At 50.0% G+C, this 17,225-nt stretch overlaps 1 protein-coding gene across 4 annotated transcripts in view; it reads left to right on the top strand.

The window, feature by feature from the left end:
* The window catches only part of MAPRE2 (microtubule associated protein RP/EB family member 2), a 106,199-nt gene that overhangs the window by 59,388 nt on the left and 29,586 nt on the right, over positions 1-17,225 (top strand). For 3 of the 4 annotated variants that reach the window (XM_084888372.1, XM_084888371.1, XM_084888370.1), the window contains one exon: positions 1,005-1,132. The exons of the other annotated variant lie outside the window; for it this stretch is intronic. In XM_084888372.1, coding sequence (XP_084744498.1) covers positions 1,012-1,132 — 121 coding nt within the window. In that variant the 5' untranslated portion in view covers positions 1,005-1,011. The remainder of the gene's footprint in view (positions 1-1,004; positions 1,133-17,225) is intronic. 4 annotated transcript variants of the gene reach the window in all.

Consider the following 17,225-nt stretch of genomic DNA (forward strand, 5'->3'; position numbering starts at 1 on the left):
CATGTACAGTAAAAGGGATAAGGAGCCGTCAGGGAAACGGCGGGTTTGGGGTCCCAGGCAGGAAACGCAGTGCGAGTCTGGAACTTGGTGTTGTGCCAGGAAGCAGGGACCTTACCAAAGACTTCCAGGGCCTTGCCAAACACCCGGGAGCCAGCCCGGCACCCTCCCCACGCTGTCCACAGAGAGGGGAGCTGCCGCGGTCGGAAGCACACCAAACACGTGTAGGTCCATGCGTTCACTATTACACTCCAGCGACGAAACCCCACGTGTTACCTTTGGAAAATAGCAGGGAACCGCCTCTCTGTTTTGAAACTTGGTAAATTAAAGTACCAGGCATCTCTCCTGCCTTTCTTACAGGATTGGCACCTCAGGGGGAGCATTCTCTTTATAGGTTTATTCCAGCCAGAAGGTCAAGAATAAATAGTCGACCATCACTTTGCAGCCTCTGAAGAAGTGTTAGGTGCCACCAATGGCTAACAAACCACAGGAGTCAGTCGGCCGTACGGTACCTCCTGCCGGAGGCTCAGACATGGCGTGTCTCGCCACCCCACCCCGCAGAGCTCGAGTCAGGTCAGCCGTTAGATCCATGCGCCTGTGTATGGAACACAAGGGTCACGACCGCATTGTAAGGCGTAAAAATGTGGAGCAACTGTATTGTACACATGAAACTAATACAATATTGTTCACCGACTCTGTTTAAAAATTTTTAAGAATAAAAAAAAAAATACAGGGGCAGAGGAATGTGTTAAGTCACACCAATGGGATACCGTGAGCAAAATCCAGATTATGGGAACTCTACGAGGCAACAGTTCCTTCAACAATAAAAACATTGGAGACGAAACCTATAAGTAACGGGAACCCAAAGTGGCAAACGTGTAGACTGGAAAGAGAAGAGAAAGGGCTTAGCCAGAGTGGGCCTTGAACGGATGGATGTCCTGCTTCTGAGTTAATTTTTTCCTTAATAAGGCCAATAAGCCTTGTTTGTTTGTTTGTTTGTTTTCTAGTTGGGGAATGGCGGTCAATGTGTATTCTACCTCGATAACCCAAGAGACTATGAGCAGACATGACATCATCGCCTGGGTCAATGACATAGTGTCGTTAAACTACACGAAAGTGGAGCAGCTCTGCTCAGGTAAGACCGCTTCTCCACGTTCACCTCACCGCTCCCCGCCGTGCGGGTGTGATGTCACGAACCACAGCCGACATCTTCGGGCAGGAGAAGCATGTCAGCGCTGACCTGTAGCTAAGGGGAGCACTCGGGTCCGACTCGGGGGTGTGTGGAGGGCCCAGCCCTCGAGCATCGGGGAGCACAAGCCGCCCCGATGCAGCCTTGGCTGGGCCCGCTGGCTCTGTGCGGCCTCTCCCCTGTACCCCCCGCCCCCACCCCGCTTCTCAAGTACAGATTGGGTCTCGCAGCTCCCTTGACCCTGACACCTTCAGGGCTCCGTGTGGCCCTCCCCACGGGGTGAGATTGAGCCCCTCCCCGCAGCGGAGAAGGTCCTTCCTGTTCTGGCTGCAGCCCATCCCCTGGTTTCGCTGTGCACAACTGCCCTGCGCCGCAGCCCCCCAAACACTGTTCCCCAAGACTCTCCCCAGGCCCGGTTCTTACTGCGTTAAAAGGATCCACGGAGCTTCCTGTGCCGGTCAGAAGGAGGTTTGGCTAGCGAAGGGGAGCAGATCAGAGGGGTGTTTTCTTTTTAGATAAGTAAAATGTTATGAGTCATAGACATAACTGCTCTGCAGACCTTTCCGATTTCTCAGGCCAGAGTCACCGGAATTGTAGGCGGCATCTGCGAAGGGCTCTGAGGCAGGGTCGTAGGGTGATCGGAAAGCAGGCCCTGGCGGCGTCCTGCAGCCTCCCGGCCGCCTGCTGCCCTGCGGCCGGAGGGAGCCTGGGGAGACAGTCTGGTCCCGCTGAGCAGAGAGTTTCCGTTGGGACGGCGCATGGCTAGCAGAGGTTACTGGGTAGATGGTTCCGAGGATAGAGTTTAGGTTGAGAGATACCTTTCTGCTCTGAAACGGGTTTTTCATGGGGGGAAAAAAAAAAGTTTGTTTTAGGCCAGTGGTTGGCAAACTCATTAGTCAACACAGCCAAATATCAACAGTAGAACCATTGAAATTGCTTTTGGGAGCCACATTTTTTAAACTTAAACTTCTTCTAGCGCCACTTCTTCAAAATAGACTTGCCCAGGCCGTGGTATTTAGTAGAAGAGCCACACTCAAGGAGCCAAAGAGCCGCATGTGGCTCGCGAGCCGCAGTTTGCCCACCGCTGTTGTAGGGGATAGTTTCTTCAAAGTCTAGCCTTCAAAGTGTAAAAGTTACGCACGTGGGCCCTCCTGGGAGCTGCCTGGAAATGCAGATTCTTAAGCTCCTTGACCTTTCACCTTGGTATCTCGGGTGTGAAGCCCACAATCTGCATCAGAACAAGCCCCCCACCCCCACCTCCACCCCCTACCCCGTCCTGTCCCTGTCCCCATGCTGTGTGCTGCCGCCAGGAGCTCCCAGTGCATTTCTGAGAAAACCCAAACCACTCAGTCTGTAGTTAAGTTATCCGGAGCCGACCTGGCCAGTGTCCTCATTCATAATTCAGCCTGTGACTTTCCTCTTGTCTTCAGCGGTGGCGTTTAGCGGGAGACTGCTCTCTCTCTCTGCTTATTTATTTATGACTTTATTTCTTTATTTATGCCTCTCATTGTTCTGGAAGGCATTTAAGGCGGCCAGGACCGTGCTGTTGGGATGAAAACAAAACCAAATTCTGTCCAACAAGTGATTTGCCCTCGTTATACTTCCGAATAGTCACCTTTCTGGGGTAATATATTTCCCTCATCCTTTATTTCCATTCCTCTATTTTTTTTTTTAAATCTTTATTGTTGAAAGTATTACGTATGTACGTCCCCCTTTCCCCCCACTGACCCCTTCAAGCCTGCCCCCTCCCTCCACCCCAGGCCTCACCACCCACTGTCTGTGCCCATGGGTTATGCATATGTGCATACAAGCTCTTTGGTTGATCTCTTCCCACCCACCCCCACCTTCCTTCTGAAGTTCCACAGGTCTGTTCCATTTAACTCCTTGCTGCTGACATGCGGTTGTATTTTAGTAGTATGCCGTGGGAAAGCACACAAAATAGCTTCACACATTGAGACCGACGTTTTTCCTTGTTCCACGTGGTTGGTTCTCTCCTTCTCTCTTCCTGAAGACGTGGGCACTAGCACTGGCAGCCCCCTTGGTGGTTTCCTCTGTTTGCTTTATTTACTAGTTCGTTTTTTCATTTCCAGCTAAGAGATCTCCCCCCAGCTAATGCTAAAACTGACTCAGCTTTTCTCCAGCTCCTGAGAAGCTGACCTAATGTGTTCACATTTGCATTCCGTTTTCTTCAGAACGTCCTGCCTTTATGATAAATAGCATCCCATATGTTTTTAATGTGAGCATTTAAAAAAAACTCCTTAAAAGGATACTGGTGTGAGAAGGTAGGACACTTGGAAACACGTTGCCGTAAATTGTAAAACAAGGATGCACTCTTAGCTCCCGTTACTGTATCCCAAGGATAGTCTCTTATGAAAACTTCTTTTGAATGTTAAATCTGGACCAGATAATCAACATGTATTTGGTTTGCATTCAACTTATAAAGTCTTGTGAAAAGCAAATTCAAGCAAAAAACAAAAACAAAAAACATATAATAAGCTGTATAAATGGAGAGAGACTATCCGTGGAAGTGAATACCACATGGTGTACGGCTCACCTGGAATCTGTTTTGAAAAGCAGTCATATTTTGGGGTTTCCCTGAGTGGAATGGGGGGGGGGTGTGGCCTAAGCCACGTAAAATATCAGATTGGCTCTGCATACAAATATTTCATGCTTTAGTTGAATTGTTTATAAAATGTATAGGGCTTTCGGAAGAATGAGATGATCTGCTTGACGTTAGTATCAGACCAAACCAGTTTACTGGGTATTTTGTAAAGTATTCAAGAGGGATAAAGGGCAGCTAAAGGGCTTTAGCAAGATAACTGTCTTTGGAGATGGTAGCAAAGGGAGGAGGCGTGTGAGGGGAGCGGAGGAGACATACAGTTTCCTGTTCCTTTCCACCCCTCACCCCTGCCCTAACCAGCTTCTGGTCCACGGCCGGGTCACGGCCAGCGCTTGGCCAGCCGAGCACCTGACCATCGACCCCCCCACTTGCACAGGCAGGTGCAGACCACCCTCCCTCTGTGCCTCCCCGTCCCGACCCTCCCCACACAGGCCCAGCAGACAACCGACTTCCCTGTCACTGCCTGGTTAGCAGCTCAGTTACGTCCTGAGCATTTTAGTATTTTAATGTCATTTGAATTAAACCATTTTTAGATGGAAAGTTGGGTTTTTTTTGACTATCCTAAAAAAAGGGGGGGAAGGGGAGATCAGGATTTAATTCAATTTCAACTTGTGCTTCTCCTAATTGTTTCAAGCTTTGCCTTGGGTCCAACTTCTGGTCTTGTCTTCTTCCAGAAAAACTTCTGAACCTGCTGATCATGCTGTGGCCATGGTAGTCACAGGAACAGTTCTGGGCCCCGGCGGCTCCCCTGCCCGGAGGGTCGGGCTGCACAGCCAGGCCCAGGACCTGCAGGGCCGGGGCTCTGGGCCAGAGGGCGTGCTCTGTGGCCACGGCTGATGGCGTCTGGGCTTGTTACATAGGTTGATCCCTTCCTGCGTGGTGTCTGCTGTGCCTCCTTCCCTCTGTCTGCAGAGACCTGTCAGGAGGGCAGGTCGGCGATGAAATCAGCTCGGCAGCTAAATTTAGTAGCCCTTCTCCCCTTGGCTTTCGGGCTGAAACCAAGTAAGGCTATTTCATCAGCACCCGTAGCTCTGGAGCTTGCCTGCTTGGCTTTACAAAGTCACAGACTGCCGCAGAAAGTTAAGTCACCTGGGCTTGTGTTGCTGCTGCTGGAGACGTGATTGTATTGTGATGCAATGTCACTTGTTTGCGATGCGTTATGCAGAGAGGTTTTTGTTTTTTTTTTGTTTTAAGTTTTTGGCTGATAGTTTTTCTCTGATTTTAAAACAAGTTCAGTGGGTCTCAGCATACCAACGGACTGCAGAGCCAGGGCGCGAAGGGCGTGGTCAGGGGGGCGGTCCCCTCAGGGTCGCTTGCTGCAGTGGCTCCATATGTGGGCTGGTTCCAAGGGGGGTTATTATTTTTTTTTAAATAAGTTTTTATTGTTCATATTATTACAAATGTTCCTTTCCCCACCACCACCACCATTGCTCTCCTCCACCAGGTTCCCACCCCACCCTCTGCCCTTTCCCCACTCCCCACTGTCCTCATCCATAGGTGCACAGTTTATGTTCACAAGGGGGGTTATTTTTTGAGCAGAATGTAGAATACGGCAACTTTTCCTTCTAAAATTACTTATTTACATATATCTTGATGCTCTGTTACTAAAAATAAACAAGTTGATATTTTTGTTTTTATTTGTTTGGTTTATTTTTGGTGTTTTTTTTTGTTTTGTTTTGTTTTTTACTGCATTTTGTAATACCATTGGGGAAAGCGTGTATGCATTCAACCTCACTTGTCAAACCGCCCCTGTACGTTTTTTTACACGTGTGGATGACCTATCTTTGTAAGCAGTCACATCTTTATTGTCCTCACAGTCTTATTCAGTTGTGATAATCAGTTCAGTCTTATTTCACAGATTTTGGCACCCTCTGTGAGCGAGGCCTTGGGGACTCAGATAGGCCAGACCGGTCCTTGTCCTCTGAGAGCTATACAGCAGGGCACTGCCGACAAAAGGCTCCAGACCGCCCTGTGGGGAGCGCTGCTCTGCGAGAACTTTGAGCTGATGGAGGAGGGCAGGGGTGGGAACCCAGGGAGCCGTGGAAAAGGCCTTCGTGGGGATTCTCCGGGAGTGGCTGGGAGCTGCCTGAGGACTTAGAGTGGCCAGGGGGTGGGAAACACCTCGGAAGCCCTCCCTCTTGAGTGACGGGGGTGGCGGTGCTCAGCATGGCCCATGCTGTATGAGGTACGGCCCGAAAATGCCCGGAGCCTGTGGTCTTCTCCACGAGTTCCTGATGACCTCGTCGGATGAGGATGCGAACATCGTTTTGACTCTGTTTGGAGCAACTATGCATACATGTGGCATAGTCTCGGGAAACTATAGAATTTCTCGTTTCTTTGGGGGAAATGCTGCGAAAGAGGGCACATCATTAGAAACCTAAAGCTAATCGTTGTCTTTGACAATTCTCAGTAAGATCATAAAAACTTGATAATTGTAGAAATTTGTACAAAGCACTACTCTCGGTTAAATCCTAAACTTTCATCTCTTACTGTTTTCCCTTAAGTGGGAAAATTCTCAGTCTTTAGGGTTCTTGGTAAGTATGTTGCTAATTTACAAACTCTCTATCGTGCAATTTGTCGGGATTTTGTGGGGAGTTTTTTCATTCTACTCGGCTTCAGTAAGGCTCTGCTGAGTTTACCCGCTCCAACACCCAGGATGCCCGTGGTGGTGAGTCTAGAGATGAGAACTGTTTTGCCCCGTGGGCAGGTAGGTCATGAAAGCAAGCAGGGGGCGGATATGTGAGGCGGTGGTACTGATGAGAGCGGAGGGGTTAGGACAGTGAGTAGCTCTGAAGCCCAGCATCCACTCCATTAGCTCTACTGCCTGGAACCCCATTCCATGGCCCCGGGGATCTCTGCGAGGCGGTGGAGAACAGGGCTGGGGCCTCAGGGTACAGTGTGTTTCCCACTCCCTCGTCATTCCTAATTCTAATCTCAGAAGCCTTAGAGTCCCTTCTCTCCTGATGTTGTCTGTTTTATGATAAGATGCTTGCTTTGAAAGCAAATTACCTTTTTCTTTAAGTCATTCACCAAGATATATAAAAACCAGCATTATAACAACAACAAAAATGTATGTTTCAACATAAGTTATTTTGATTTTTTTTCTAAAGATGTCAGGTACTTTGCATAATGGCTATGTTCCCATTAAAAAATTCTTTTGCGTTTGTATTGCTATTTTTCTTTCCCTTTCCTCTTCAGTTTTAATCCTCTAGAGCACATGTGTCAAACACAAGGCCCTCGGGCCAAATCCAGCCCGCCAGGCCTTGCAATGTGACCCGCACCGCGCTGTCATCACTGCACTCCGCTGTCAGTTTATGACATTGTCAGTTTATGACTGTTCAGTAAACCATTCGGCCCGCGATTTAGGCTGGATTTTAGATTTTGGCCCCTTCTCTGATTGAGTTCGACACCCCTACTCTAGAGACTGTAGCGGGAGGAGTGTAAAAGCGGGGAGAACAGTCCTTTCCTTTTATAAGTGAGTTTGTGATTACTTACGCACCTCCTGCTTATCGGGGGAAGACTTAAGGCCTGGGGAGCCCTCGGATGCTTTTCGGCGGGGAAGCTGGAGGGCCGGGGGATTGTGCTCGTGCCCTTCCTTTGCTATGGGAGGCCAGGGACCTCGTTTTGTTTTTTGTTCTTGGCCTTCTGAATCTGAAACATGTATTTTGAAAATTCACATTTCATATCTGATATAATCCTATTCAATCCTATTCTTTTTTTTAAGATTTCTTTTATTGCTCTCTAGAGAGGGAGGAAGGGAGAGGGGGAGGAAGAGAAACATCAATGTGAAAGAGAAATATTGATCGGCTGCCTCCTGCACGCCTCCCACCAGGGATCAAGCCTGAAACCCGGGCATGTGCTCTTGACTGGAATCAAGCTGCAACCCTTCAGTCCGCAGTCCAGCACTCTGTCCTCTGAGCCAAACCGGCTAGGGCCAGCCTATTCATTTTTAAAGCTCTGATTATTTTAACCATAATAAAGTAAAATACATCGTTTTATACTTGAGGGGTGTAATGATGTCATAATGTTGCAACATTTACATATTTCTCTTTATTATTTCCATTGTGCTTTATATATAGTATTCATTTCCATTCTTATAACAACCCTGTGCAGAAGAATAGGAGTTTTTTGTTCCTATTTTATAAAAGAGGACAAAAGCTCAAAGAAAGGGAAGATGATTTTTGTCTAGAAAAGCTTGTCTTTACCTTGTCTGGGTTCCTGGTCAAACAGCCATGCACATTTAGTGGATGGTCAATAACTTCTTATGAAATGTAATTTAATTGAAATGCTTCTCAAACGAAGATAGGACTTGGGCCAAGAGGAGGAAGATGGAAACCTTGAGTTAAGGTACCATTTAGGTATCGATTCCATGTTCTAGCCTGTTGTTTTATGTATTCCTGAAGTCAGCATATATTTATTGCATGCCCACAGCGTGTCAGAAGGGCTGGGATCTGGGATACAGCCATATAAAAAAATGCAGGTCAGACCCAGTGAGGACCCATTCTCTACCACCGTGGTTCTCCTTGACACATTGGTAACCAGAGCATTCAAGGTTTTTGCTCAGCTTACCCACATACAAAGAGAAGGTGGAACAAGGCCATTGGGTAAAAGTAGACGTCTCATCATCAGACAGCATGTAGCACTGTTGTCTGCGCACCATCAGACAGCGTGTGACACTGATGTCTGTGCTCCATCAGACAGCACGTAACACTACTGTTGTCTGTGCACCAACAGACAGCATGTAACACTACTATTGTCTGTGCACCAACAGACAGCATGTGACACTATGTTGTCTGTGCACCATCAGACAGCATGTGACACTGATGTCTGTGCTCAATCATACAGCATGTAACACTATTGTCTGTGTACCATCAGACAGCATGTAACACTGATGTCTGTGCTCCATCAGACAGCATGTAACACTACTGTTGTCTGCGCACCATCAGACAGCATGTAACACTGATGTCTGTGCTCCATCAGACAGCATGTAACACTGATGTCTGTGCTCCATCAGACAGCATGTAACACTACTATTGTCTGTGCACCAACAGACAGCATGTAACACTAATATTGTCTGTGCACCAACAGACAGCATGTAACACTACTATTGTCTGTGCACCAACAGACAGCATGTGACACTGATGTCTGTGTTCCATCAGACAGCATGTAACACTACTATTGTCTGTGCACCATCAGACAGCATGTGACACTGATGTCTGTGCTCCATCAGACAGCATGTAACACTACTGTTGTCTGTGCTCCATCAGACAGCATGTGACACTGATGTCTGTGCACCATCAGACAGCATGTAACACTATGTTGTCTGTGCACCATCAGACAGCATGTGACACTGATGTCTGTGCTCAGTCATACAGCATGTAACACTACTGTTGTCTGTGCACCATCAGACAGCATGTGACACTGATGTCTGTGCTCCATCAGACAGCATGTAACACTACTGTTGTCTGTGCACCATCAGACAGCATGTGACACTGATGTCTGTGCACCATCGGACGGCATGTGACACTGATGTCTGTGTACCATCAGACAGCATGTAACACTACTGTTGTCTGTGCTCCATCAGACAGCATGTGACACTGATGTCTGTGCTCCATCAGACAGCATGTGACACTGATGGGCACCTGTGCAGAAGAACATCTGGAGCATTAGTAGGCCACCGGTTTCTACCCAACTAAGATGGCCAAGCCAAGTATCTCCACAATCTGTTTTTCAGAGGAAAACGTTTTTGTAGCCCTTTTTATTTGCATTGTGTTTTTAACTGTACAGTTTATCGTCCAGGTAGGCACTATTTAAAAAAAAATGTCTGCCCTAGCCAGCTTGGCTCAGTGAATAAAGCGTCCCAGGTTCGATTCCGGCCAAGGGCACATGCCTGCGTTGCGGGCTCGATCCCCAGTGGGGGGCGTGCAGGAGGCAGCCAATCAGTGATTCTCTCTCATCATGGATGTTTCTTTCTCTCCTTTTCCCTTCCTCAATAAAGATTTAAAAAAAAAAAAAAAAAAAGTATCAGAAGTCCCTGCCCGATGCTAGACATGTGAGACTTGCATTCCTGGAAACAGAATAATGGAATTGCTTGGCATCACTCTTCAGGTTGGGTTTTTCTTCCCTGTCAGCATTACGTCATCCTGCTCTCGCGGTTCCAAGGGTTTGTTCTTACCCAAGTATCAACACTCCTCAGCTTTATGACCAAGCTGTTTGACAGAGAGAAGCGTGTGAGGGGAGGCCGCGCCAGCCCGGCTTCCTGCAGCGGCTCCGCGGCCCTCCGGAGCTCGCCCGCCCCGTGCCCTCCTCCCGCTCTCGCCGGGCGCTTCCTGGAGGTGCTCCAGGGCTCCGAGGAGCCAGAGCGAACGAGAGCATGGACGTCAGTTTTCAAATGACACGCAATTGTGTTCAAATCCACTGTCTCCAAAAACCTCCTGCCCACTCTCTTTTTCCTTTTCACCGAAATGAAATCCCATCCTGCTTCTCTCTCTCCTGTGGTCACCCGGCGGACTCTTGCACGTTCCTCATACAAGTCCGGGCTCTTGCCGATGGAGTTGTGGCCAGGAGAGCAGCGTGTTCCGGATGAATCTGGGCGCTGGAAAGGAAGCGATTCCTGTGGAAACATCCTCCCTGACCCGCCGCCTTCGTGCACAGCAGGGCAGCGCCCCTGGCTGCTGGGCTCCCTGCGGTTCCAGCCCGGCCTCCGGGTTCTCCCACCCTCGGCCTCGATCGGGGACTCTCAGTGGACAGGAGAGAACGTGACTGTGTCGGCGGGGCCTGGGGAGAGGCAATGAGGGAGGAGCCCTCGGCCCCATGCCTGGGGTGGGTGATGTGGCTGAGGTTGGGCAGAGCCCTGGAGCTCCCGTCCCAGGACGGTGACCTCTGTCACACAGAGCAGCCTGAGGGCGTGGGCCCGTGTAGCAGTTTGGTTGTGTGTGTGTGTGTGTGTGTGTGTGTGCTGGCCAGTCCGTATCATCACATCTGCTAGACCCAGAGCCGCTTCCTCCGCTGAGGTGCCCGGAGTCTCCATAGAGGCCTGGCGGAGAGCCCTGTCCACAGGATGATAAGGGTGATAATTCAATAGAAATCCCCTGAGAAACGAGGAAAAGTGTGTAAACCTCAGGTTTCTTACCCTTAGTCTCATTTGCCCTTAAAATAGTTATGTTATTAAAATAGGACTTTCGGCATTCTCTCTGTAGAAATAAGCATTGGCTCCCTACTACCCACCAAATTAAATTAACTTCTTTTTCTCCTGGGGGTTTGTGTGTGTGTGTGTGTGTGTGTGTGTGTGTGTGTGGTGTTTTTTTTTTAATATATTGATTTTTTTTACAGAGAGGAAGGGAGAGGGATAGAGAGTTAGAAACATCCTTGGGGGAGAAATATCGATCCGCTGCCTCCTGCACAGTCCCTACTAGGGATGTGCCCACAACCAAGGTACATGCCCTTGACTGGAATCGAACCTGGGACCTTTCAGTCCGCAGGCCAACACGCTCTCCACTGAGCCAAACCGGTCAGGGCTTCTCCTGGTTTTTAAAGTCACTTGCCTGCAACCCACCTTTCCAATATCTACCTCCGTTACTCCCCATGGCCACCACCCGCCCCCCCCCCCATGGCCTACATTTTCCCAAACTCTTCTCTCACCACACGGTCTATCTCTTGTCTTCCCATCCCCGAGGGCCACCTGCAGTGCCACCCCCCCCCTTGCAGTGCCGCCACACCCCCTCCCTCTCCCCCCTCCCCCCACCCAATTCCTCCCCATCACCTCCTGCCAGATGCAAGCTCGCCCTCCCTCTCCCTGCAGCCTCATCGGAGGGTAAGCTCCTTGAAGACTGACGTGACCCTGCAAGTTGACTTGATCTGTCCGACGACACTGGGTCCTCTTTCCTGGGTTCCACTGGGCGGGATTTTTGAGCTTCTGTAGTGTCGGTGTGTCTTTGCAATAGTTGAACACTTACTAGTTGTCTCGTACTTTTGTTGGTGTTCCCATGTGTGTTTCTCCTCTCCAAGCTAAATTCCTGGGTTTTTGTAAGATCGAAATCACACTCCTCAGTAAGTTTTTGTTGGTTTATTGGTTTGTCATTGATTAATAAAGTGGCATCTTTCAAACACACCTACAGGGAGATGGGCATTTCCTCAGCCATGACGTGTCGCCACAAAAGTGCGACAGGAAGTCCCATTTGTGCCTCCTACTCAAGCTTTTCTGAAATAGACCTTCCTTTTTTACAGTCAGTCATGTAACTCCGGCACTTCCAAAAAATTATTTGCCCATCAGAGGAGGTAACACAAACAACTGTGTGAAAAGACGTGAGCGCACACACAGAGCTGTTCAGCTTTCTAGAACTTTCCATTCTGATGACCCTCCTAAGAAAACGGCCTCTTTTAAGATGGGTTTCCTGTGTACCATTCTAACTTGTGTTTTATTTGTAATAAGAAGGCGCTTTGTGCCTCCTTTCCTTCCCTCTCTGGAATGCCAGACGCTAACTTTAGCTCTGCTCTCGGCTTCCGCTCTGGGACCTCTCGCTGCCAGTTTAGGTATCAGGCTCCTGGGAGCCAGTGACATTTTGTCCTGCCCGGCGTTCCTGCCTGCACTCCAAGTCCTCCCTCCCCACTCCCTCATCCTCAGTCCCTGCACTCCACTCCTCCCCTCCTCCATCCTCCATCCTCCCTGCACTCCACTCCTCCCCTCCTCCATCCTCCATCCCCCATCCTCCATCCTCCCTGCACTCCACTCCTCCCCTCCCCCATCCTCCATCCTCCATCCTCCATCCTCCATCCTCCATCCTCCATCCTCCATCCTCCATCCTCCCTGCACTCCACTCCTCCCCTCCTCCATCCTCCCTGCACTCCACTCCTCCCCTCCTCCATCCTCCATCCTCCATCCTCCATCCTCCATCCTCCCTGCACTCCACTCCTCCCCTCCTCCATCCTCCATCCTCCATCCCCCATCCTCCATCCTCCCTGCACTCCACTCCTCCCCTCCTCCATCCTCCATCCTCCATCCTCCATCCTCCATCCTCCATCCTCCATCCTCCCTGCACTCCACTCCTCCCCTCCTCCATCCTCCATCCTCCATCCTCCATCCTCCATCCTCCCTGCACTCCACTCCTCCCCCTCCTCCATCCCCCATCCTCCATCCTCCATCCTCCATCCTCCCTGCACTCCACTCCTCCCCTCCTCCATCCTCCATCCTCCATCCCCCATCCTCCATCCTCCCTGCACTCCACTCCTCCCCTCCTCCATCCTCCATCCTCCATCCTCCATCCTCCATCCTCCATCCTCCATCCTCCATCCTCCATCCTCCATCCTCCATCCTCCCTGCACTCCACTCCTCCCCTCCTCCATCCTCCATCCTCCATCCTCCATCCCCCATCCTCCATCCTCCCTGCACTCCACTCCTCCCCTCCTCCATCCTCCATCCTCCATCCTCCATCCTCCATCCTCCATCCTCCATCCTCCATCCTCCATCCTCCATCCTCCATCCTCCATCCCCCATCCTCCCTGCACTCCACTCCTCCCCTCCTCCATCCTCCATCCTCCATCCTCCATCCTCCATCCTCCATCCTCCATCCTCCATCCTCCATCCTCCCTGCACTCCACTCCTCCCCTCCTCCATCCTCCATCCTCCATCCTCCATCCTCCATCCTCCATCCCCCATCCTCCCTGCACTCCACTCCTCCCCTCCTCCATCCTCCATCCTCCATCCTCCATCCTCCATCCTCCATCCTCCATCCTCCATCCTCCATCCTCCATCCTCCCTGCACTCCACTCCTCCCCTCCTCCATCCTCCATCCTCCATCCTCCATCCTCCATCCTCCATCCTCCATCCTCCATCCTCCATCCTCCATCCTCCCTGCACTCCACTCCTCCCCTCCTCCATCCTCCATCCTCCCTGCACTCCACTCCTCCCCCTCCATTGAGTGGAGGCTTAGGCCAGTCAGGGTGTGTGGAAAGTTTGGCTTCCTTTATTGCCGGGGAAACCCAAGCCTCAGCTGCTCTCTGTGGCTGCAGCCATCTTGGTTGGGGTTCATTTGCATACTCACTCTGATTGGCTGGTGGGTATAGCAGAGTGATGATTAATTTGCATATTACTCTTTTATTAGGTGGTATAGTCTAGCTATTTCTCTGAAATTGGCTTTTTAATAAAACTAGTGATGCCTAAATATTAATCAAGGGTTATTGGTATGCAGACCTTCACTCTGTTGAAAATTCCTTTTGAAAGATAAAGGAAAATATTCTTCATTCTTCCTTGATTTTTTGTTGAAGAAGCACTTTAACTCAGCATATTGATCTTAATATTTGATAATTTTCTCTATGACAGATCTCATTTTTTAACATTGCTTTGCAATGCCTTTTTTTTTTTTTCATTTTTAATTTTTTTTGTTAACCCTCACCCAAGGATGTTTTTCCTATTGATTTCTAGAGAGAATGGAAGGGAGGGAGAGAGACAGAGAGAAACATCGATTGGTTGTCTCCCGCATGCACCCCAACCAGGATCAGGGTTCCAGCCTGCAAACAAGGTACATGCCCTTGACCGAAATCAAACCGGAGACCCGTCAGTCCATGGGCCAACACTCTGTCCACTGAGCCAAACACGCTAAGGCTGCAATCTTCTTAATAAAAATCTGAAAGACAACTTTTTTCTAAAAAGTATTCTTGCTTCTTTTTAAAAAACATTTTTATTGATTTTTGAGAGAGAGGAAGGGAGAAGGAGAGAGAAACATCAGTTGGTTGCCTCTCATATGCACCCCATAACCTGGGCACGTGCCTGCCCGGAATTCGAACCGGTGACCCCTTGGTGCATGGGCGACGCTCAACCCACTGAGCCTCCCGGCCAGGAAGCCTTGGTTCTTGAAGGCGGGTTGTGACAGGATGTTTGCAGCAGCCTCCTGAGATTCTTAAGAAGGTTTCCTGTCACATAAAACAGTAAGAACCTGAGGGCACATACCGGATGGACACGCAGCCCTGAGCGTGACAGGCCTTTTACTGGATCTGTTGATACTCACAAAAGCACATCTGCCTGAGAAATGGTTTCTGGCTGATTCACTTCTCTGTGAAAGAAGGGAGATGGAAGTGGCCTTTGAGGACTTGCTGTGTGTGTGTGTGTGTGTGTGTGTGTGTGTGTGTGTCGGGAGGGGGGGCGTTCAGCACTCTGCCCAGCTCGCGCAGGCCTCCTGTCTGTCCATGGGCGCGACATCCTCCTGCTGGTCTTCACTCCGTCCCTCTGCATGGAACCAGCTTGAAATCGCTTGTCCGTGGGATCTGTGGAAAATCTGAACTAAAAGTTTCTGCCTTCATCCGAGCCGTGTGGGAGCAGCAGGAAGCTCAGAGGAGGGCCCTGGGACTTGCAGGCGGGCGCCCAGTGGAGACGGGGTCTCTGAGCCCCAGTCTGGCTGCTGCCTCTGTCTGGGCAGGTGCAGCGGCGGCTGCTGAGCCCGGGACCGAGGGGAGTGAGGCCGTGGTGCCGGGCTACCGGCTGCCGCCCGTGCCAGGGCCGAGAGCCGCCTGTGCAGCAGCAGGGCTTTTGTTGGATTAGAAAAATGCAGTTGAACTTGGGGGTTTTCAGTTCCTTTAGAGCAGTGTTTCCCAAAGTGTGGTACGCATACCCCCAGGGGTACGGGAAGAGTTCGGTGGGGGTACGCGTTGCACCAGAGTTTGGTGGGGATATGCACTGCACTGCGCTTAGCTGCGCCTAATTCTACATTCTCATGAGTATGAGGGGTACTCAGCGTTACAAAAATTATAGAAGGGGTACACATATGTCAAAAGTTTGGGAAACACTGCTTTAGAGCATTCACGTTTCAGAGCGTCATTTCACAGCGGCCGTCAACTCTCCAGGCCTGTGCAGTGCAGGCAGAGCGGCAGCCGGGTGGGGAAGAGACTCCGTTTTGCAGTCTCACACTCCTCGGAAGGAAGCCCTGGCTCCCCAGAGGGGGCACGGCCATGGCGGGAGGTGTGGGCCTTGGCAACGTGACAGATGCTTTTCTGCAGGAAGATCCGTTCAAGGAAAGACAGGGCTGAGAGCGGAAAGAGCCGGCATGATTTTGTGATGAATACGAAAGCTGTTTAATATTCAGCTAAATTCTACCGTGAAAGGTTATTCTAAAGTGAAAGTGATTTGATATTCACCTACTGAAGAGGAAGAAAAGGCGGTTGTGTTGCTGAGTAGATACACGCCCAGAGCTCAAAGGGCATGCGTGGGAGAGGGCATCCCCTGACCTGCAGGCCGGGAGGGCGTCCGGGGGCGGCACCCCTGGGAGCGTGTGCAGACGGGCACTCGTGTCTCTCACGGCGACTGTGACAGAGACGGCCGTGGCCGGGAGCAGGAGCACTGGCAGAAAGAAGTCTTAGTCATATGAGGATGAAGCCTTATCTCCAAATTAGCAGAAATGTCCGGTATCCCTTACAAGGGACGTTGAGAATTAGAGAGTGGGCTAATTTTAGAGCTGGGAGGTCTCTGCAGCCTGACGTTTTGCAGATGGGAAGACTGCTGGCCTAGAAGAGCGTGATGACAGGTCACGGTTCATTCGAGATGAGGAAGGCTTAGCTCCGAGGAGCAGCAGCCGCGCTCGGTCCCTCCCCGCCCCCTCCCTGTCCGCGCCGGTGGTAAACTGAGAGACCAGCTATTGCAGATCGGCTAGCTCTCACCGTGCAGATGTGTCCGTACAGGAAGGTGGGCGCTGGTTTCCTCTGACCCTTCACCAGCACCACGTAAGACGGCAGAGCTGGGACCAAGTCCCTCGGTGATACAGGCATTTCTGTAGAATAGCTTCTTGGCCTGTGAAAACTTCAGAGGGGCGATGTGAGGAGCTGTGGCAGAAACTGATACAGCTTGATGCCTTCTCCAAAGATTGCATCGTATTTCAAGGAAAGCGCTCTGAGATTTTGATAGTCTTTATATTTCTGTGTGTGTGTGTGTGTGTGTGTGTGTGTGTGTGTGTGTGTAAATATGTATAGGAGGAGAGGGAGGGCAGGAGAGAGGTAAAATGTTTATTACATGTGTATATATGCATTATATACATGTATAAAGTGAAGTATATATTAATACATAAAATCATAACATTGGCAGCTCTTCAGAATGCTAAATATAGAGCTAGCATATTCCACTCCCAGGTGTGTCCCAAGAGAACTAAAAACTTATGTCCGTGCAAAATCTTGTCCACAAGTCTTCATAGCAGCACGCATGGACAGCAAAACTTGTATAGTCGTAATATTCGATAATAACAGTGGAGTATTACTCAGCCGTAAAAAGGAGTGTGAGCTTCGGGTATGCCACCATATGATGCGCCTTGAAAGATTTTTGCTAAGTGAGAGAAACCACACACAGGCCACCTATTTCATTACTTCATTTATATTAAATATCAAAATTAGGCGAATTCATGGAGACAGAAAATGGATTAGTGGTTACAAGAGCCTTGGGGG

Source organism: Pipistrellus hanaki (assembly GCF_964339955.1).
Source record: "Pipistrellus hanaki genome assembly, chromosome: 6".
NCBI lineage: Eukaryota > Metazoa > Chordata > Mammalia > Chiroptera > Vespertilionidae > Pipistrellus > Pipistrellus hanaki.